This window comes from Aspergillus lentulus (genome assembly GCF_001445615.1).
Source record: "Aspergillus lentulus DNA, contig: Alt16, strain: IFM 54703, whole genome shotgun sequence".
Lineage (NCBI taxonomy): Eukaryota > Fungi > Ascomycota > Eurotiomycetes > Eurotiales > Aspergillaceae > Aspergillus > Aspergillus lentulus.
This window is the reverse complement of record NW_028322113.1, coordinates 3,657,679-3,676,369: the sequence shown is the minus strand read 5'-3', so window position 1 is coordinate 3,676,369 and position 18,691 is coordinate 3,657,679. Positions and strand designations below refer to the sequence as shown.

General features: G+C 52.6%; 7 protein-coding genes across 7 annotated transcripts; 4 read left to right on the top strand and 3 right to left on the bottom strand.

Moving 5' to 3' along the window:
- Positions 1–653: 653 nt before the first annotated feature.
- On the top strand, positions 654–3,540 carry ALT_8648 (urease Ure; the record flags this gene model as incomplete). Its single annotated transcript, XM_089600453.1, has 6 exons — positions 654–674; positions 749–835; positions 905–931; positions 986–1,363; positions 1,417–3,099; positions 3,166–3,540. The coding sequence occupies 6 exons, from the start codon at positions 654–656 to the stop codon at positions 3,538–3,540; spliced, it is 2,571 nt and encodes an 856-aa protein (XP_089455346.1).
- Positions 3,541–3,727: 187 nt separating this feature from the next.
- ALT_8647 (protein artemis) lies at positions 3,728–6,318 on the bottom strand (the record flags this gene model as incomplete). Its single annotated transcript, XM_033557875.2, has 7 exons — positions 3,728–4,720; positions 4,769–5,359; positions 5,408–5,676; positions 5,725–5,878; positions 5,931–6,163; positions 6,221–6,238; positions 6,291–6,318. 7 exons carry the CDS (start codon positions 6,316–6,318, stop codon positions 3,728–3,730), a joined length of 2,286 nt encoding a protein of 761 aa, XP_033413766.2.
- A 1,852-nt stretch (positions 6,319–8,170) lies between these two features.
- Positions 8,171–9,082, top strand: ALT_8646 (uncharacterized protein; the record flags this gene model as incomplete). Its single annotated transcript, XM_033557876.1, has 1 exon — positions 8,171–9,082. The coding sequence occupies one exon, from the start codon at positions 8,171–8,173 to the stop codon at positions 9,080–9,082; it is 912 nt and encodes a 303-aa protein (XP_033413767.1).
- Positions 9,083–9,801: 719 nt separating this feature from the next.
- On the top strand, positions 9,802–11,711 carry ALT_8645 (nitrogen permease regulating protein NPR2; the record flags this gene model as incomplete). The annotated part of the gene is made up of 4 exons (XM_089600452.1): positions 9,802–9,844; positions 9,903–10,331; positions 10,388–10,524; positions 10,572–11,711. The coding sequence occupies 4 exons, from the start codon at positions 9,802–9,804 to the stop codon at positions 11,709–11,711; spliced, it is 1,749 nt and encodes a 582-aa protein (XP_089455345.1).
- A 464-nt stretch (positions 11,712–12,175) lies between these two features.
- On the bottom strand, positions 12,176–14,428 carry ALT_8644 (histone acetyltransferase NGG1; the record flags this gene model as incomplete). The annotated part of the gene is made up of 3 exons (XM_089600451.1): positions 12,176–13,162; positions 13,218–13,702; positions 13,891–14,428. The coding sequence occupies 3 exons, from the start codon at positions 14,426–14,428 to the stop codon at positions 12,176–12,178; spliced, it is 2,010 nt and encodes a 669-aa protein (XP_089455344.1).
- A 1,224-nt stretch (positions 14,429–15,652) lies between these two features.
- Positions 15,653–17,250, top strand: ALT_8643 (E3 ubiquitin-protein ligase RNF103; the record flags this gene model as incomplete). Its single annotated transcript, XM_089600450.1, has 4 exons — positions 15,653–15,690; positions 15,759–15,835; positions 15,939–16,472; positions 16,550–17,250. 4 exons carry the CDS (start codon positions 15,653–15,655, stop codon positions 17,248–17,250), a joined length of 1,350 nt encoding a protein of 449 aa, XP_089455343.1.
- A 142-nt stretch (positions 17,251–17,392) lies between these two features.
- On the bottom strand, positions 17,393–18,629 carry ALT_8642 (uncharacterized protein; the record flags this gene model as incomplete). The annotated part of the gene is made up of 3 exons (XM_089600449.1): positions 17,393–17,585; positions 17,705–18,157; positions 18,214–18,629. The coding sequence occupies 3 exons, from the start codon at positions 18,627–18,629 to the stop codon at positions 17,393–17,395; spliced, it is 1,062 nt and encodes a 353-aa protein (XP_089455342.1).
- Positions 18,630–18,691: the final 62 nt, after the last annotated feature.

The following is an 18,691-nucleotide window of genomic DNA, read 5'->3' as shown; positions in this document are numbered from 1 at the left end:
AGATCTTGATTGTTCATAGTTGTCGTGCGCGTATACGGTGCTTGGGATGGATATACAGTTTGGCTTTGTGCATCTACTGGTTGATAGTTTGCTGCCATGTCTCTTGAATTCTAAAAGTTCAACCACTGTTTGTATTCAGGAAGGTTGGGCTAAGATATCAGCTGAATGGTTGTAGAGGGATTCTCAGAAGTCCAGCTCCTCCATCATACAACAAGTCTGACGATCATTGGTGTAAATATAAAGCGCTCCGTCGTGGAGGTAAGGAGAATTGGCTGTTAGTAACAAAATGACGGCCAACTGCCATAGGCTGAGCAGCCCTTATCACCGGCCTTATCTCTATCCCCACTCAGCATTCACATTCTCGGGCAGTCTCCCGTTATTGTTGGAGTCTGGAGTCTGGAGTTTAGTCTGGACTGGACGGGACTGGACCGGCGGAATGAATCCTTTAAATCCCATCGAGTGCCCCTCTTTCTTGTCTGCTTTTTGTTTCTCCATGTTTTGCCAATGCTCGGACATTGTTCAATTATATCTCCCTAGTATATAGTGGTACCCTTTCCTCATCGCCTGCACTTGGCTGCGGCGGTTGTGATTCGCAGGCCAAGACATCTCTTCCTACTCCGTAACCCCGCCCGACTGGCTACTGCGCTGTTACCATGCACCTAATCCCCAAGGAGGTACGTAACAGGGACTTGGCTATCTACGGAATACATCCACAATAGAGTCAGCACTGACAATTTTGCACTCGCAGCTGGACAAGCTCGTCATCTCGCAATTGGGATTTCTCGCCCAGCGTCGTCTTGCACGCGGTGTACGACTCAATCATGCAGAGGCAGCGGTATGTATTTCCCTCTTTTCTCATTGCGCGATACCTGGGGTAGGTTAATCAAAGCTAACGCCGGGCCAGGCTCTTATTTCATCGAATCTTCAAGAGGTATATTCCCAATCGAAGCTGGACGCTTGAGATCATCACGCTTACTCGCCGCAGCTGATTCGCGATGGCCACTACTCGGTGGCCGACCTCATGTCCATCGGCAAAACCATGCTCGGCCGTCGCCATGTCCTTCCCTCCGTCGTACATACTCTCGTCGAGCTCCAAGTCGAAGGAACCTTCCCCACAGGCACATATCTCGTGACAGTCCACCATCCCATCAGCAGCGATGACGGCGATCTGGAGAAAGCGTTGTATGGCAGCTTCCTTCCCATTCCACCGGCGGATACGTTCCCAGATCCGAACCCAGACGACTACCTCCCGGAGAAGATGCCAGGTGCTGTGCTGCCAGTGAAGAACGAACGGATTACTCTGAACGACGGCCGCAAGCGCATCAGGCTGAAGGTGATGAGCAAGGGCGACCGCCCGATCCAGGTTCGTTCGGTGCCTTTCAGACAATGCGCGCACAGAATGCTGACAGCGAATAGGTCGGCTCTCACTATCACTTCATCGAGACCAACCCTCAGCTTCATTTTGACCGTCTGCGGGCCTACGGATACCGGCTCGATATCCCCGCTGGGACTTCGGTACGATTCGAACCCGGTGACACCAAGACGGTCACGCTGGTCGAGATTGCCGGGAATCGCATTATCAAGGGTGGCAACTTCATTGCTTCTGGAAAGGTTGATATCAGTCGAGCCGAGGAGATCATGCAGCGCCTGCAGGTCGAGGGCTTCGCTCATGTCCCCGAACCCGCACCGACCGCGGACAGTGCGCTGATTACGCCTTTCACGATGGACCGAGAAGCTTATGCGCGAATGTTTGGACCCACTACCGGTGATCTGGTCAGATTGGGGTTGACCAACCTTTGGGTTCGGGTCGAAAAGGACTGTACGGTTTATGGAGACGAGTGCGCGTTCGGCGGCGGCAAGACCCTTCGCGAGGGTATGGGCCAGTCCTCGGAGAGGTCTGAAGCCGAGTGTCTGGACACCGTCATTACGAATGCGCTGATCATTGACTGGAGCGGAATCTACAAGGCTGACATTGGTATCAAGAATGGGCTGATCTCTGCTATCGGCAAGGCTGGCAACCCGGATATGATGGACGGCGTGCATCCGGACATGATTGTGGGCTCATCCACCGATGTCATTGCGGGAGAGAATAAGATCGTGACGGCCGGCGGGTTCGATACTCATATTCACTTTATCTGCCCTCAGCAGGTGGACGAAGCGCTTGCTTCTGGTATCACCACGTTTTTGGGCGGAGGGACCGGTCCGTCGACGGGCACGAACGCGACGACCTGCACGCCTGGACCCACGCACATGCGCCAGATGATCCAGGCGTGCGACAGTCTCCCGATCAACGTCGGTATCACCGGCAAGGGTAATGACTGCGGTGGCAAGAGTATCGAGGAGCAGATCCGTGCTGGAGCGGCCGGCTTGAAGTTGCATGAGGACTGGGGGTCAACCCCTGCTGCGATCGACACCTGCCTGGACATGTGCGACAAATTCGATGTTCAATGCATGATCCATACCGACACTCTGAACGAATCCGGGTTCGTGGAGCAGACCGTCAAGTCTTTCAAGAACCGCACCATCCACACCTACCACACGGAGGGAGCCGGCGGTGGCCACGCACCCGATATCATCTCCGTCGTGGAGCACCCCAACGTGCTGCCCAGTAGCACCAACCCAACGCGCCCCTTTACCATGAACACCCTGGACGAACACCTGGACATGCTGATGGTCTGCCACCATCTATCCAAGAACATCCCCGAGGACGTCGCCTTCGCCGAGTCCCGGATCCGCGCCGAGACCATCGCCGCCGAGGACGTCCTCCACGACCTCGGCGCCATTAGCATGATGTCCTCGGACTCGCAGGCCATGGGCCGCTGCGGCGAGGTGATCCTGCGCACCTGGAACACCGCGCACAAGAACAAGGCGCAGCGCGGACCCCTCAAGGAGGACGAGGGCACCGGCGCGGACAACTTCCGCGTCAAACGCTACATCAGCAAGTACACCATCAACCCGGCCATCGCGCAGGGCATGTCGCACCTGATCGGAAGCGTCGAGGTCGGCAAGCTCGCCGACCTGGTCATCTGGTACCCCAGCACCTTTGGCACCAAGCCCGCCCAGATCCTGAAAAGCGGCATGATCGTCGCCTCGCAGATGGTGCGTCTTCTAGCCCCCTAACCACCTACTGAATCTTGCATCGTCATACTAACGGCTCGACCACAGGGCGACCCCAACGGCTCCATCCCCACCATCGAACCAGTCATCATGCGTCGCCAGTTCGGCGTAAGCTCCCTCCCTTCGCACCCTGTCATCAACCCATTACTAACAGGAGTCCAGGCCTTCGTCCCCAGCACATCCATCATGTGGGTCTCCCAGGCCTCCATCGACGACGGCATCGTCCAGTCCTACGGCCTCAAGAAACGCATCGAGGCCGTCAGGAACTGCCGCAACGTCGGCAAGAAGGACATGAAGTTTAATGATGTCATGCCCAAAATGCGGGTTGATCCGGAGAGTTACGTCGTCGAGGCGGACGGGGTGCTCTGCGAGGCGGAGCCCGCAGACGCGTTGCCCTTGACGCAGGATTACTTTGTTTACTAGTGCATGCACTTGAGCTTGCACTTGAGCTTGGATTTGGTTGTGTTGTTGTTTATATACCACCGTTTGTTGCTGGCATCAGCGTATGAGTGATACCTATACAGACGACTACGAACTAATGATTCACGCAGTAAATAGTCACACCTTCATCAGGTATCAACTGCCATGAGATATACATCGTCGTAAATGACTACAGTTCAGTTTCCTCCATGCTGTGATTATCCCCCGCCGAGACAAGCCCCATACTGGCCCACGCGTCGTAGCTATCCGCCCGCGCAGCGAGATATGCCGCGCGTCGCGCCCGAGACGAGCTCGACCTGTTCAAGATCCGGGGTTGTCCCGGTGCTCCCCGCGAGGAGGGCGGTATGTCGACGTCGACGTCGCCGGGGCCGTCCTGCTGGAGAGAGCCGAGCGTTTGATCCTGCGAGGCGAATGCGGACGAGGAGATGGAGAGGGTGTTTGTTGCTTGGCTGTTGGGCAGATCATTATCATCATCGCCATCGTGGTTGTAGTCGTGATCGGGCTGTATATTGTCTTGCGTCGGAGTGCGTGTTTCATCCCCTGTTTCAGAGCTCTCCCTATGCGGCAGGTGGAATCCATCTTCTTCCGCTGTGGGCCAGGAGGATGGGAGGGTGCCCAGGCCTATCTCCGGATGGCGGGGTCTCTCTGCGTGAAGGAAGTGCCATGCGCGACGGATCTCATTGCGTTTCGCTTTTGCTGCTTCCGCGGTGGATCTGGGGATTGGGAGGGGCTGGGGCGAGGTTTTCTCCGGGTTGAGGTTTATTGTGGCGTCAGGGACGGTTTCAAGGGAGGAGGAGAGGGTAGTCGTTGCGCGAGGGTGTGCCTGGAGTTGAGGTTCGCTTGTATTAGGCCTGGCAGTAGGACTGCGGTCGATGCTAGCGTCCATGCTCATGGATTGCTGTGTGGACTGCGTTGATTGATCATCCTCGTACCGGACTCTTTTCCTAGACTGCCATTCCTCGTCGTTGGCGATGGTGTCGCGCATGTACTGGTCGTGGACGAATTCGTGTCCAGAACACAGATGACCGAACAAGCTGCGCATGGATACATCTTCGTCCCATTCCAGTGCATCGACGGTGCATGGGTAGACGTCCCTGGGTTTGAACGCGGAAACCAGTTCACACAACTCTTCGTAGGAGGAATGGCGCGAGTATGGAAAATACTAGATCTCGTCAGCTGAGACCTCTAATTTCGAAACAACACTTCATACTACAGTCTTCGGCAGCCGATTCCCGACCGTATCTCGCAGCGTTGATACTTTCACATCGTCCGACCACATCTCCTTGTCGGATCGACCACGACCAAGGATGTGCACGAGCTCCTGCAGCGGTATGTCGGAAACATCCTTCATGCCATAGCTGTCCAGGGAAAGCGCTTTGTTCTTTGATTTGAAAGCTTCGGCCAAGGCCTGTCTCGTCTGAGAGAGCGTTTCAGGGTCGCCGATTTGCTCCAGACACAGACTCTCCAGTTGCTCCAGCGATGACTGATCTGGAAGTTCAAGCTCATGGGTCTGATAAAGATCGCCACCTCCCCCTCCTGCTCCGATCTCAGGCACTCTTGTGCCGTCATCCAGTCGTCCGACAATTGGTACGAGGTAGACGGTTCGCTTTGAGCGAACCGCAGAGCAATGTACTCCAGGCTCGCAGCTATGGACACGAGAGCTTTCGTCTTCGCTCAGACAACCGGGCACAAACCGGTTTCCAAGCTCAAAGCCGCAAAGAGCAGGTGCCTCGCTGATAGCTCTTCGCGAGTTCGAAATAAGTGACCTATACAGGCCAATCTGGTATCGATCAACATGGACCTGCGGGGTCAGTACAAAGCATTTATAGATCTGTGCGCCGTCACACACCTTGGTGTTCAGAAGAGCGGAAAGCGCTATCCAGACGTCTTCGTAACCAAACGTCCATGCTCGAAAGTAGAAGATCGTCTCCTTTGGGTACGCTTCGACCTTCTGCAGAAGCTCTCTCAGCCCCTCAGCTTTCGAGGGAAAGCTCCGACAAACATGATTAATGCGAGCAAACGTCGTGTCGAGATATATCTTATCCAGCTTCTTGCTTCCTAGGGTGTACGGAATGAGAACCGGATGCCGGACAAGGCTGTCGACCCACCAACGCTCAGCTATTTCACTTAATCAGTATGGAACAGCAGAGAATTCAAAGCACGTACCGCGAACATCACCGGTGTAGAGCACCGCCTTGCCGTCACCTTCGATTAGGAACATCACTGCACCAGCACAGTGGTTCGCGTCCAGGAGGGTGACTCTGATCGACAGTAATGGTGTCAACTCAATTTCAGTTGGCGTATCCAAGGGAATCGGCCGCTGTGCATGTGAGTTGTCGGTAAGTTTGGAGTAATAAGTGAAGAGCTCTCACCAGAAGCTTGGTCAAATGCTTGTAGTGCAGTCGGCGGGACTCCAATATCCCCTTGCTGAAGTTCATCCGGTGGGGGTACTTTTCAATGCGCAACAACAATTCTCTAGTTGCAGCAGAGCAGTAGATAAAAGGCGCCCGGAAGGACTCGAGGCCCTGTAGATGATCACTGTGCACATGGCTTAGAAAACATGCCAGTGGAGGCGGGCGTTCGGGGTTCTTTCGAAAGTAGTCGACTACATTATATTCAGCTCAGTACGCTGAAGACAGCGACAGAGATAATCTCGGCTCACTTTGTATGTAAGGAAACTCTGTAGAGCCGTTAGATAACCTGCTATAACTTTTCCTGCGTGGTGGCCATACCTTGAACTATCCCGTCGAAGGTCGACATCTGGTGTTGACGAGCGCTATTGTTCTCGTACTCGTGAGAAACATGACCAAAAGCTAAGTCTGAAAACTAATCCCGCAATGATACCAAGGGCTGCCTCCTGAAGAGCATATGGTCGTGAAGGATGAAGCAAGACGACATGATTCCCTTCTTCAAAAGGGTATCATCACGTGACTTCATCCACGAAAGTGCCTGGCAGTTTGAGTACACTTTTTGTTGTCAGAGATGTTTGCCTTCAATCTTTATCATATCTGTGTGATCTAGATTCTTCTACCTCAATTTAGACAACGGGGAATATGCACAGCTAGGAAGGCTCGTCTTCTTACGGTAAAGAACATCAGATCGAATGCCAACCGACTAGTCAGCGCCGGTTTGTACAACACCAGCATCAGCACCAGCTCCATCCTACGTTGACTGTTTTTCTAACAATCCTGTACTGATACCTGGAACATCTGCCAACCAGGACCTTACATGGGTAGCGGCAGGAAGCCCAAAGGAATAAGTCCGACCATCGACCAAGTGGCCATGCAGATACAACATGGTGAGGCGAGTGGATGATAGACCCGCTCGCCAACACAGTCAAGCCCAGGAGAAGAGAACCACAGCTCCATTCTCAGGGTGATTGGGGATAGAATCATCTAACAAGACGAGACTGGTCCTTTTCTATGGTGTCTGCGCCCTTACTAGACGGATCCATCAAGGTTTGCAGCAATAATGACGCCGGTTTATGACGGAAACAAGTGCCCTCGTTGGCCCACAGCGTTGTTCTCCTCTCCTCCGAACTCCACGCAGGTTTCCCTTTTCCTTCTGATGCGCTGGTCAGTTGCATGCGTGTCAGCAGACAAATAGTCGTATCATCATAGTTGTTACTATTTGTTGTCATCGTCGCTGAGAAAAAAATAATCGCCGACAACAAATATAAAAATGTTTGCTCTCTTCCTCCCCTTCTCCGTTCTCTCTTACTCTTGTTTCAAACTCTCTTCGTCGGATCAATTCCATTCTCCTGATTCGCTAGGGCAATAAAAGGCATTCCTGAGGCTGATCTACACTCTCGATTCATGATGTATTCCTCCTGTTAGAAAGCCGGCTGATCTAGACTCGAGGCCTGGACCGTACTTGAAGCGAAGGCTTCTCTACGGCCTAAGGATCCTTTCCCAGTATCATCAAGAGTTCTCCCTTTGACTACTCGAGTTGATATGCAGTGAGACAGGATACACGACGGAAAAGTCAAAGGAAAGCCCAATACACTTGTGGTCTTACACCGTTATCTGCGCCATCGTCATCGTCGTCATTATCCGTTGTGTGAGATTTGTTACGATAACGACCGCAAATAGTATCAAACTCCACACTGGACCCCGAGGGACGGTCTATATCAGCTCTACCTTAATATCGACTATTGTTTACAAACTTCCCCTTTTTCTTTGTCTCTTTTTTACCGGCCTCACGCCTAAATCGCCATCATTTGCAGTTTTCCTGTACGCACTGCGTATTCCCTCGGCGCATTCCCCTATGCATACTAACATCCGTGCATATTGTTCCCCTTGCTGATCTCTTCTCCTTGCAACTTGCAATATTTTATGAAGCGTGACCTGAAAACATTTTCAGCTCATTCACTGTCCTTTACAGTTCACCTTCCAACTGCTCCGACTCCTTACTCATTTGCCTGTCCATCTTGTTTGTATCTGAAACTGTTGTTATCAGATCTGGGATTGTCTCCTTTCTCCTCATCTGGTCGCTCACCGCTCCTCTTTCTCCGCACTGTGTAGTTGGGGGTTCTTATTTCGTCAACCTGACGGACTATCTTACCCCAGAATCTCAACTACCTCAACATCAAACCACTGCAGCCTCATCGACCATGCATAAACCTTCCCTAGCTCAAATTGTGCACAGCGCAATTTTTCCACGCCCCCGTACTAGTGATCCGGCTACTTTCTCAGCTCACATCACTCGCAATCTTGTCCCAGAAGTACGGATAGAGACATCGACTTTCTATGGATCACTGGACAGCATCGAAGCCCAATATCCGGGCCTTGACTATTCCTACGGCCCCCACCGCATGAGATTGAGCCGTTTTCCATGGCATCGAAAGCTATTCAAAGTCTTTGACGAACTTGGTCTGACGGAAGCCGAAATCTCATCGCTCTGTAGATGGGAGGGAACGAAATCCGCGCGCGAACGTTACGAGAAGGAAGAGGGCATCAAGGTGCGAGACACAACTGCCGAAGCCATCCGACCGGCAACGCCGTCCCCGCGGCCTTCTGTTGAGATCCATTTCAACGGCAGCTCAGATACGGTCAAGGAACCTGAGGTGAAGGTGGACGAACCGTTCGAGGATGTCATCAACACTGGCCACGCCGTTGACCACCGTGGAGTTGACCGTTTGCCGCAAGTACACAAGGTGGAAGAGGACTCCAGCGACGAGGAGATGGAAAGCTGTGGGGTGGAATTGAACCATCGTCTGCTGGCGGCTACTGCAGCCCGAGAGCAAGGTGTCAATGTCCCACTCGACGAGGACTGGGAGCAGTGGCTGAAGGAGGCCGGGGAACGCGGAAGTTACGCAGACCTGATCAATGCCATCAGAACGGGCCAGCCGTTGAACTTTCTGTCCCACATGGCTACACCCTTGGCCCAGTTACGTCGGACAGGCATCACACAAGTCCCGCCATCACTCCCAGAACGTTTCATGACTCCAGCGCCGCCCAGGGTGCTTTCTTCAAATCTTGGCATTCAGCGCCCTCCCAACCCTCCTCCAGGAACTGCACGATAAGAAAAGGCAGCTCACTGGTCTTGGCTTTGTCCTTTCCTCATTTGCGTTACAGATATTGCTAGCGGGCTGGTTTCGGTTTTCGTGGTGCATTTACGGCGCTTTCGCAGTTGTCTCTTTCGTCTCTTTATCATCTTTGGGCGTTTCCTAATAGTCCCCTTTTCTGCTGTTGATAGATCGTTCTGTTTCTGTTTTTCTTCGTAATCGTCTCCAGTGCTCTTCCAATACCCCTCAAGTCTTTGTCCATTTGGGTCTTTTTGTTTCAGCGTCGCAAAAATACCGACTCCTTTTTTCTAATTTGATAATGGTGTGAAATATTCTCAGTTGAATTTGAACCAGACACTGGACAGCAAATGCGGTAGAATGTTAACCAGAATTGATAATTTGGTTGAAGGCAATCGCTTTTTCTGTTCAACGGCTTAAAAAACGCTGGGTCGGGCAATGGGGAGATTATCAAAAATTCCATGTCTGTTATCTTTGAGCATGCTTGGAGCTACCTTATGCTATCTCCGTGTCTAAGCTCCCCGCAGCCTTCACCTGCGATATCATCCCCAGAGCCATAGCACCCTGACCACTTTCATGGATTATTGCCATGGAATAGAATTAATGATACGGGCATAGAAAAATGCTGTGATTATGCTTCCAGCTGCCTAGCTGATTCTCAATCCAATGACTTTGATAATTGCAGTCCCGCACCCTGTTCTTCATAGCTTCGACTCATCATGATCAGGGCCATATTCTACAGCAAATTTGACACCCAAGAGGGTAATAATACAACCCATCAATCTCATAACCAAGACCTAAGAAAGACTGACCGTTCCAGGCCCCAAGGTTGTCCACCAAGTCCCCGACGGAGCGATCGTACCCTCTGCGACTGCCCCCTCGCAGCCTCTCTTCCTGACCTTTTCCGACATCTCCTTCTTCGTGATCCCCCGGCAAGAGCTCTGCGGCAATCTGATCCAGGTGTGCACAAATGGATACCGGATATTGGGCTACCCGATCTGCATGAAATCGCTCCGGTACGACCGCAATGAATTCATCTTCAACTTCTGCCTGGTGCTGGCCGAGGAGGAGGACTTCAGCTCGTACAAAAGCGTGGTGCAGAAGCTAGCGGATCTGATGCATGGACTGGAAGAACAGAATGGGTTCTTGTCCAGGGATCATTCGAAAAGCGGAGAGGGGAAGGTATACAGTTTGTGCGAGACGTTGATGGAGGATTTGAATAACTATTGCGAGTGCATGATTCCAATAGGTACATTGCCTTTCTCGCGAGGATGAGGTGGCCCTGATCGCTGACAATCCATGCAGATGAATTGAACACGCTGAATATCAAGCTGTTCCCTGTATACCCTGCTCCTCCACAGGTGCGAGCTTGGCAGGTCCCTCTTTTCACGGTCCGATACCAGACGTTTATGGATGAGAATTGGGATCTGACCATGCAACGGGTACGCCTTCCAACAGCTACGTCTAGAATGAAGCTAATACAGGATAGATCGTGCCGCATATCAATGGCGTCAACAGCATCCGCATCATCTCCATCCTCGCAGATACTGACTTCTCCCTCACCTGTCGTGCGATCCGCCATCTCCTCTACTACGGCTGTCTATTCCTGCTAGACATCTTCTCCTTCTCGGCAATCTACGCGCCCACCGCTCAATTCAGCTCTACCATCGCCTCCGACGAAGAAATGCAGCGCGAATGCGCCCGCTACATCAACACACTCTTCGCCCAGTCCCTAACCGGCCACGGGAGCACCAGTGCTGCCACCGCACCGTCCGCCTCGACCTCCGCCCTCTCGCCCGCCGCCCACGGCCTCACAAACGCCCACGTCTCCGGCATATCAGGTAACCTCGTCGGCCTTTCCAAGTACGACCCGGACTCCGTGTGGCCCCCGGTAGCCGACTACCGCGATCGCCGAAGCACAAGCCGAACACCCAGTCCAAGCTCGAGCTACCGCTCCAGCACCACAACTCCCTCAATCTCAACCATTCTCCCAGACGACCACGACCCCACGCAGCCCCCACCTCACCCGGAAATGGTGGATGGCGTGGGCATCGTCGAGCTCTACGCAAGCCTCAAGCAAGGACAGAGCGTGCGGCAATGGTACGCCCAGAACAGCCGCAAGCTCGCCCACATCGACATCCGCCGCTTCATCACGTTCGGTATCATCAAGGGGTTTCTATACCGCGTCCACAAGTACGCCTACGCGACGGGCCAGCCCGCCCCGCAGCTGAAGTCCTCCCATCATTACCATAACTCGCAATCGCAGCCGCCATCGGGACCCTCGTCCCGAGGACCGGGCACAGGGACGAATAGCCCCTATGCGTCGAGTGTGGGCGATGACGCGGCACCGATTGCCCAGCAGCAGCAGCATCATCATCATCACCAGCACTCTGGACAGCGTGGGGATGACGGGAGGGAGCATGCAACCTCTGTGCATAGCGGGAGTCGCTCCGCGGTGGTCTTTGACGACGAGGACGAGGAAGAGCTCGTTGATAACAAGACGCTGTCCAAATATCTGGACGGCATGCATTGTTTTGATCAGATTTGTACTGAGCTGGAGATCAGTGAGAAGGACCTAACGGCGGCACTGAAGAGATACCCCGGGGAGGTCTTGATTATACACCGATGACGTTCTATATGCTACGAGAATAATTGATACCCAGTTACGATGATCTAAATGCTACAGCGCCTGATAGGAGATGCAGATGTAGATTATTCCACCAGGGAAATAAATTTCATTAGTCATTCGTCTGGCCACCAGCAAAAAGCCCAAACCAGGTCACAACCGCCGGTGCGTTGCCAAGTCCCCACAGGGGACAGCGACACTTGGCAGTCGCCGACATTGGCGAGGGTTGCTGCGTCCTTGACGCAGGAGATCGTAAACAAGCGCTATCAAGCGCGAAAAAAAAAAAAAAAAAAAAAAGGAAACCAGTACTCATTCCCAAGCCCCCTCCCAACGCCGCCATTGTACAGGGGTATGTGGTAATACACAAAAAGAAAAATAAAAAACGAAAAAAACAGCCAACCAAGGCAAGGACTGAGCACAGAAGTGCAGGTCTGCCGGCACGATTTGGGTAAAATCGGCCGGCAGACCTACTCCTGCTCCTCGTCCCAGCCCTCGAGCTCGGCCTTCTCGTGTTCCGCCATGACGGCCGGGTCGAAGATGGTCTCCCCTTTGCCGGGGACCGAGGTTTTCGAGTCCTTGAAGATGGGCCCGATGCACTCCTCCCAGCGCTTGCGCCGGTCCATGAGGGTCCGAGCCACGTCGCCAATGGCAGGCCGGCTCACACCTGCACCACTGGCGACGTGGCTGCCACCGCCGGCTCCACCAGGCCGGTGCTTAGCCTGGGAGCCCTTCTTGCTCTTACCCAGAGTGCGGGTGCGCTTGAGATACGCCTGCTGAACCTGGGAGTCGAGGTCGTCGTGGATGGTGGTATATTCTTGGTGTGCCATGCGTTCACGAGCGATATCTAGGAGCCGTGCCTTGCGGGCATTGTTGGTAATCATTTGCTTTTTGAGTTCGCTCTGGAGCAGACGCAAACGCTGTGCAATATCATCGTCGTAATGGGCATCGTAATCCGGATTGTCATCTTCGCCGAGAAAGCCAATGTGGCGGAGCTCTGCTTTGAGACGCTCATCAAGCTGGGCATGGTCGAGCTTGGCTGCGGGAACCTTGAAGCCGCTAGGAGAAGCATCGGGGAAAGAAGTAGCGGACGCAAGTGGCTTGCTGTCTGATTCACCAGCTGGCTGATCGATATCCATGGAATCTCCGTTAAAAAAGTTACTAGTGGAAGCCTCTCCATTGGCAGCGCCAGTCGCGGAGTTTTCGTCGGGATCTGCACGGTGTTCGTAGCGAAGAAGGGAATAGAGGCGGCTAACCAAGGGTCCGACGGAGACTTTGTCAGTTTCAACAGTCTCGTCAGTGACCTGATCGATGCTGCCGCGTCCCTGGTTCAGAGGAAGACGTTCGCGATCGCCGTTGGCTTGATCGACGTTCATCAGGCCATCCTCTTCGGCCCAAATCTCGGTGTAGTGCTTCTTGCCGCGAGGAGGCATGATGAAAGGAGTAGTGCGATCACCCTCGTTGATTGTTAGCTAACGTGAAACTGCCTTCCAGAATGCCAATGAAACTAACCTTTTCTTTCAAGAACGCAATGTCCTCCTCGGTCAGAGGACGCACGTAAGGTTCGATGTAAGAGAGAAAAGTGTTGGCGCTGACTTGGTTGGTAGGTTTGGCGTTGCTGAAATCCTTGTCTGGAGGAACGCCAGCCATCATGTGGCTCAGATCACTCTTTGGGAAACGGTTGACGCAATAGATCTCCTTCTTCTCCTCATCTGTCATATCAGGAGTGACTTCACGAATGTGGTAGATGGTAGGATCATCGAATTTGAGCGGGTTCGGACCAAACACCTGAACTTGAGGAATGGCCGGAGCGGGTTCAGGCTGGTGCTCATCGCTGTCGTCCTCGGAGGGAGACTCGGCAGTAGCGGAAGCTTCGCCAGCAGTAGCAGTGTGTTTGGGAGATGTCAGAGACGAGGGAGACGTCGGGGAGGTGACTTCAGAAGCCATATTCTTCGACTTCTTGGAGGCTGGGGAAGCGGCTAGGTTTGGCTCGTTAGCTGGATCCATGTTTGAAGCTGAAGTCCAAGACAGGATGAAAGGTACAAAGATGGAAAAGGAATTCCAGGGGATAAGGGGGGATTTGGAGGAGTTTGTGTTGTTATGGAAGGGAAAGTCCATTATGAGAGGTTGGCAGGGACGTGTCATCGTGTGAATGTCACAACAAAAAAGGCATAGCAGAACGTACCTCCTTCGACCTTTGTCTCGGCGCCGTCCTGACGGGCGATATCATGAGCACCATGTGCCAACGGACGGTCCTCCTTTGTGCTTGCTCCACGCTCCCTACGCTTCTTCAGTTTTCCTCCCTTAGAGGCTCTGATAGGTTCGTCTTCCTCATCGTCGACATCGCGCTTCACCTTGGATGCAGTCTCGCGGTCGTATGTTTCCTGGTCTTCAACAACCTCTTTGCGCTTCTGCGAGAGCTCTCTAATACCGGCATCGCAGGCATCAACACGAGCCTCTGCCAGCTGACTGAGAGTCTTGAGGTGTTCCATCAACGACTCGAGAGACTTAGAATCAGGAATCGGGCCAACCCCGCTCATACGGTCGAGAATTTCGCCATACTGGATAGTGCCCGGAATGAGCAGCTTTGAAACGTCAACATCGAGGTAACTGGCCTGCGCGGATGTTGCACCAGCACTGAAGCTCGAATTGGGGGTGGTGTTGCGGCTTCGCGAGGGACGGACTTCGCGGCCTTTTCCTTTGCCTTTGTTGGCACCTGGCATTTTGAGACAGTTATGGTACGTGATGTCAAGGAAGGATTCAGGTGAGGAATTGAGAGGACAAGAGCGATGGTGTGAGGGAAGGGATTCAGAGGCACGACTCGCCACTGAAGTGGTGTTATCTTGCTCAAAGACCAAGGGGTCCAGAGCTTGATAAATACTGACGACGACCTGCCCTCTAGAGCATACTAGATGCAAGATTTTGCAGAGGGAATGGTCGAGGAGAGAGTGAGTGGTGTTGGTGGGATGTTTACAAGAGCTGATCGTTATCGCAGCGTTGATAGAGATGGATGCACGTGATCTTACTCACGTGAAGATACGGACTTCATCCTTCCATTTTGGGGTGATAAGAGTCACAGGTTAAGCAATTCCCGTTTTCTACGACATCTCAGGGGTACAGATATTCACGTTACAGACTTGATTATCCTTCCTTGTAGCTGAGGGTGATAGGACATGATCTATGGACTCGAGTCTTGTCTTGAAGTGGAGATGTGGACAGATCTATCATCTATCAACAGTGCTCCGTACTGTATCCTTCCTTGCAGGGAGCTCCACTTGTCGATCAGCGTGGGATGAGCACAGACAGCTTGCCTAGGAACAGACCGGATGACGGATATGACTGAAGATGATACCGTGGGAGACCGTATCATCTGCAGGCACAGGCATACTGTGAACCCCTCTGTTCAAAATTCTCCCATTCTGTTCAAAATCGGTTTCTCGATGTGTGGCCAGTCCCCGCAAACGTCATTAGAGTTTGACCGCAAACGGCATTTCTATCTTTGATCAAGGAGCTGAATCAGAATTTGCACGCTGACAACAGGGAAGAAGAAAAAGGAAAACTAATTAGGCCAAAAGGACAAGGTCGGTAGGATGGGCCTTGTCCTCCTACGGTACCTGAGGAGAAGACCTTATTGGGATGATCGTCGATTTCGGGTACTATATTATTTATCTATCACCTGCAACTATTGAGAACAACCTTTTGGCCTTTTTCCTCTTCCCTTTAGATACATCTCTGTATTCTGCTCTTGCATTTTCCTGATTGACAAAGCTATGCATATGCATTACAACCTCTTGGCATTTTATTAATCGTGCGAAATGTTGTCTTCTACTCGATCTTGACCTTTATATTCTTCGACGCCATTCATTGATGCTGAGTGGCAGCGGTGTGGTATACCGCAATCATGTGTATGACCCCTCATCCTCATCTTCATCTTCAGATAGTGCACTATGCCTCTTTTCCTTTGCAATATTCGTCTATACCTCTGGTATAGCCATGCACTTTGGACAGTGGCTTTTTGTTGGAAACTGGGCTGACCATGTCTGACCATCATAGCCGCCCAATCGCTAGCCACGGCTCCGATGTTTTTCGAAGGATCTGGGAGAGTAACGAATGCAACTCGAGCAATCAATGTATGTCTCACCGGTGCTACAGGTCAATCTTGAATCAATGTCAGCAAATGGGTTCCCTGCTTACATTGCGGCTACCAACAGGAAACCGATAACCTCCGTGTAGTGCTTGACGGGACAATCCAGACGCTATCTACTCAAAATGCACCAGACAAGGGTCCAGTAAGAGGACTACTCTTTGTCCCTAGCCTTAATCCTCAGGATCCATGCAACAATGCGACAGCATCGCTTGTGCCGTCCAACTCGACTCGCCATAGCCATGTCGCTCCGTTGAACTTCCCCAACATCGGCTTAGCGCCGTGGGTATCTATCGATTGTACACATTCATTTCTTAATGCGTCGCAACAACAAGGCGTGGAAGCGCTGATCTTCTTTCTACCTTCTACAAACGACTTGAAGCCGCCTGTGCCGGAGGATTCTATCTGGAATCTGGGTGATAATGGAGCATGGAAGAGCCAGAACAACTATCCAGTCTTTGCGATCCCCGGTCCTGCTGGAGAGACACTCATGCAGCAACTGTCGTGGTACTCTGATAATGCGACGTTGGTCGGATTTGATACGGATAGCAATCTAAATGAGTCTTCTGCCCTGGCTCAGGATCAGCATGGTATCGTTCGATTGTTTGCTATCATAGATTATGGTAAGACGACCCATAGTTCACAAGGAATACTGATATGCGGGATCCGTTAGGCTGACTTTGCTCTGCCTCTTCTGCAGCGGAGGATCATCGAAACATGCCCAGTCTCTGGGGGTTCATCCTCGCAATTTTGGGAATGGTACTGGTTCTCAGTATCATCATCCTTCTATGTTATCAATTCGTGCAGAAGAGACGCCGACTAGCCCTCGAACGTCGCATCTCAGCCGGCGAAGCGGATATTGAAAATTTCGGGCTACATCAAATCAGGGTTTCGCGGGAGGTTCTTGATCAAATCCCCACATACGTCTACCCCTCTGTCAACATTCCCTCAAAAGCGTCTGTGAGAGGCAGCCCTAGCCAGACCCAGATCACATTGGCAAGAGCCGATGATACAAGTTCGATACCATCTGTTGACCACAAAGAGCCTCGTCTAGTCTACAAGGAGACAGAAATGCAAGCAAGCAGTTCCACCATCAGACTACCGGAAACTGCAATTACGTGTGAGAGCAGTCGACCTCCCTCCGCGCGAGAGTGCAGCGACTCTGCCAGCAGGTCACAGCCCACCTGTGCAATCTGTCTTGATGACTTTGTCTCGGGAACAACGATTGTGCGGGAACTTCCATGCGGCCATATCTTTCATCCGAGCTGCATCGACGTTTCGCTTACGCAGATAAGCAGTCTTTGCCCGCTGTGTAAGAAAAGCGTTCTACCGGCGGAATCCTACACGACGTCTGCGGACGATATGGTAGTTCATCGGGATTATGTTGTGACTGAGCATTGATTGCTGGATTCTACTCGATTGGGGATATATTGTACGGTGTTGCGGTGTGATGATACCCTTGGTTTATGAAAATACTTTAGGTTTATTTAGGTCTTGCTCATCATATAGATGATAATGCATACAGATGAACAAACCAGACTATTCAAAGCGTCTCTTGGCCCGACAGTCGTTCACCCATTGTTCGAGGTGTAGTACGCACATCAAGGCGCGTCACGCTCAATCTCGAATGAGTCCGGGCCTGTCCTTCCAGCAGATAGAAACGTCGCGCTCGTAGAACTCGTCCCTGTAGCACGTATCCTCGAGTCATCTGCTGAAACGGCCCTTCCGCGGGCATCCTGAATGCAACAGTTCAGTGCGTCTCAAGGTCAATCACAGGTAATCGATCTCGATAGGTTCTCTGCCAATCTACCAAGGACATCAGCATAGTTAGCCTCAGAAAAGAGGCAAAACCTACCAAGCAAACTTGTCATGCTTCCCCTTAACCCTCACATCGAGCACCTCCTCATGGAAATTCCCTTCCTTCCTCGCCCTCTTCAATCTCTTCACCTCATGCTCCTCCAGCCGTCTCCCCACAATGCCCTCCAACTCCTTCCGACTAATCTTCTCCCTCGCCTTGGTCTCCTTGCTCGCTTTGATCCGCGGCTTGAACCGCGCCTGCATGCGGATCCGCAGCGTCGTCTCAAACCCAAGACTGCTCGCGTCGCCGCGCACCTCGATCACGCGCCCGCTCGCCTTGCTGCTCGACGAGGCCTCCCTCACACACACAAACGCCTCCTTGTCGCCTCCGCTCGTCTGCAGCGCAAACGTACCGGGGATATCGGTCGAGGGGAGCGCAAGGAAGGACTCGTAGTGCGAGATCGCGGACGCAGACGCACTCAGGATCCCGTACGTGTCGCAGCTTAGGTATCTGTCCCATCACTTATCAGCATCCGTATTCCCCTCCCCCCCCTTTGCTTTAAAGACCTAGGTGGGATTACGAACTTCCCGTGATGTCCCTTAAAACTCAACGACTCCGTCCCCGCGACCTTCGTCGCAACCCACACTTGCCGCACATCATGCGGCTCCGCCGTCGCCGCATCCCCCTCAATCAGATTCTCCAGCTCGCTGGCAAATACCTTCCCGTTGGCATCGCTCGCGATACACGTCGGCGGGTCGGACGGCAGGACGAGCACCACGGGTCCTGCGATGTCCGATGGCGTATCGGCGGACACCCAGCTCTGGTCTTCGGCGCTGTCTTCGAGGTGCTGCGTTTCCTCTGCGGGGGTCCTTGTGCTTGTGCTTCTGGTTGTGTCGTTGCCGAACTTCGATTCTGTGGAGGCAATTTCGCGGTGTTTGCGCTTTTTGGGCTTGTCGCCTTTAAAGGTTAATGGTTTGACCATTTTTCTTTTCGTTCCTTTCTTTTGTTTTTGGGGCGGGTTGAAGGTGTTGGCGGAGAGTTGTG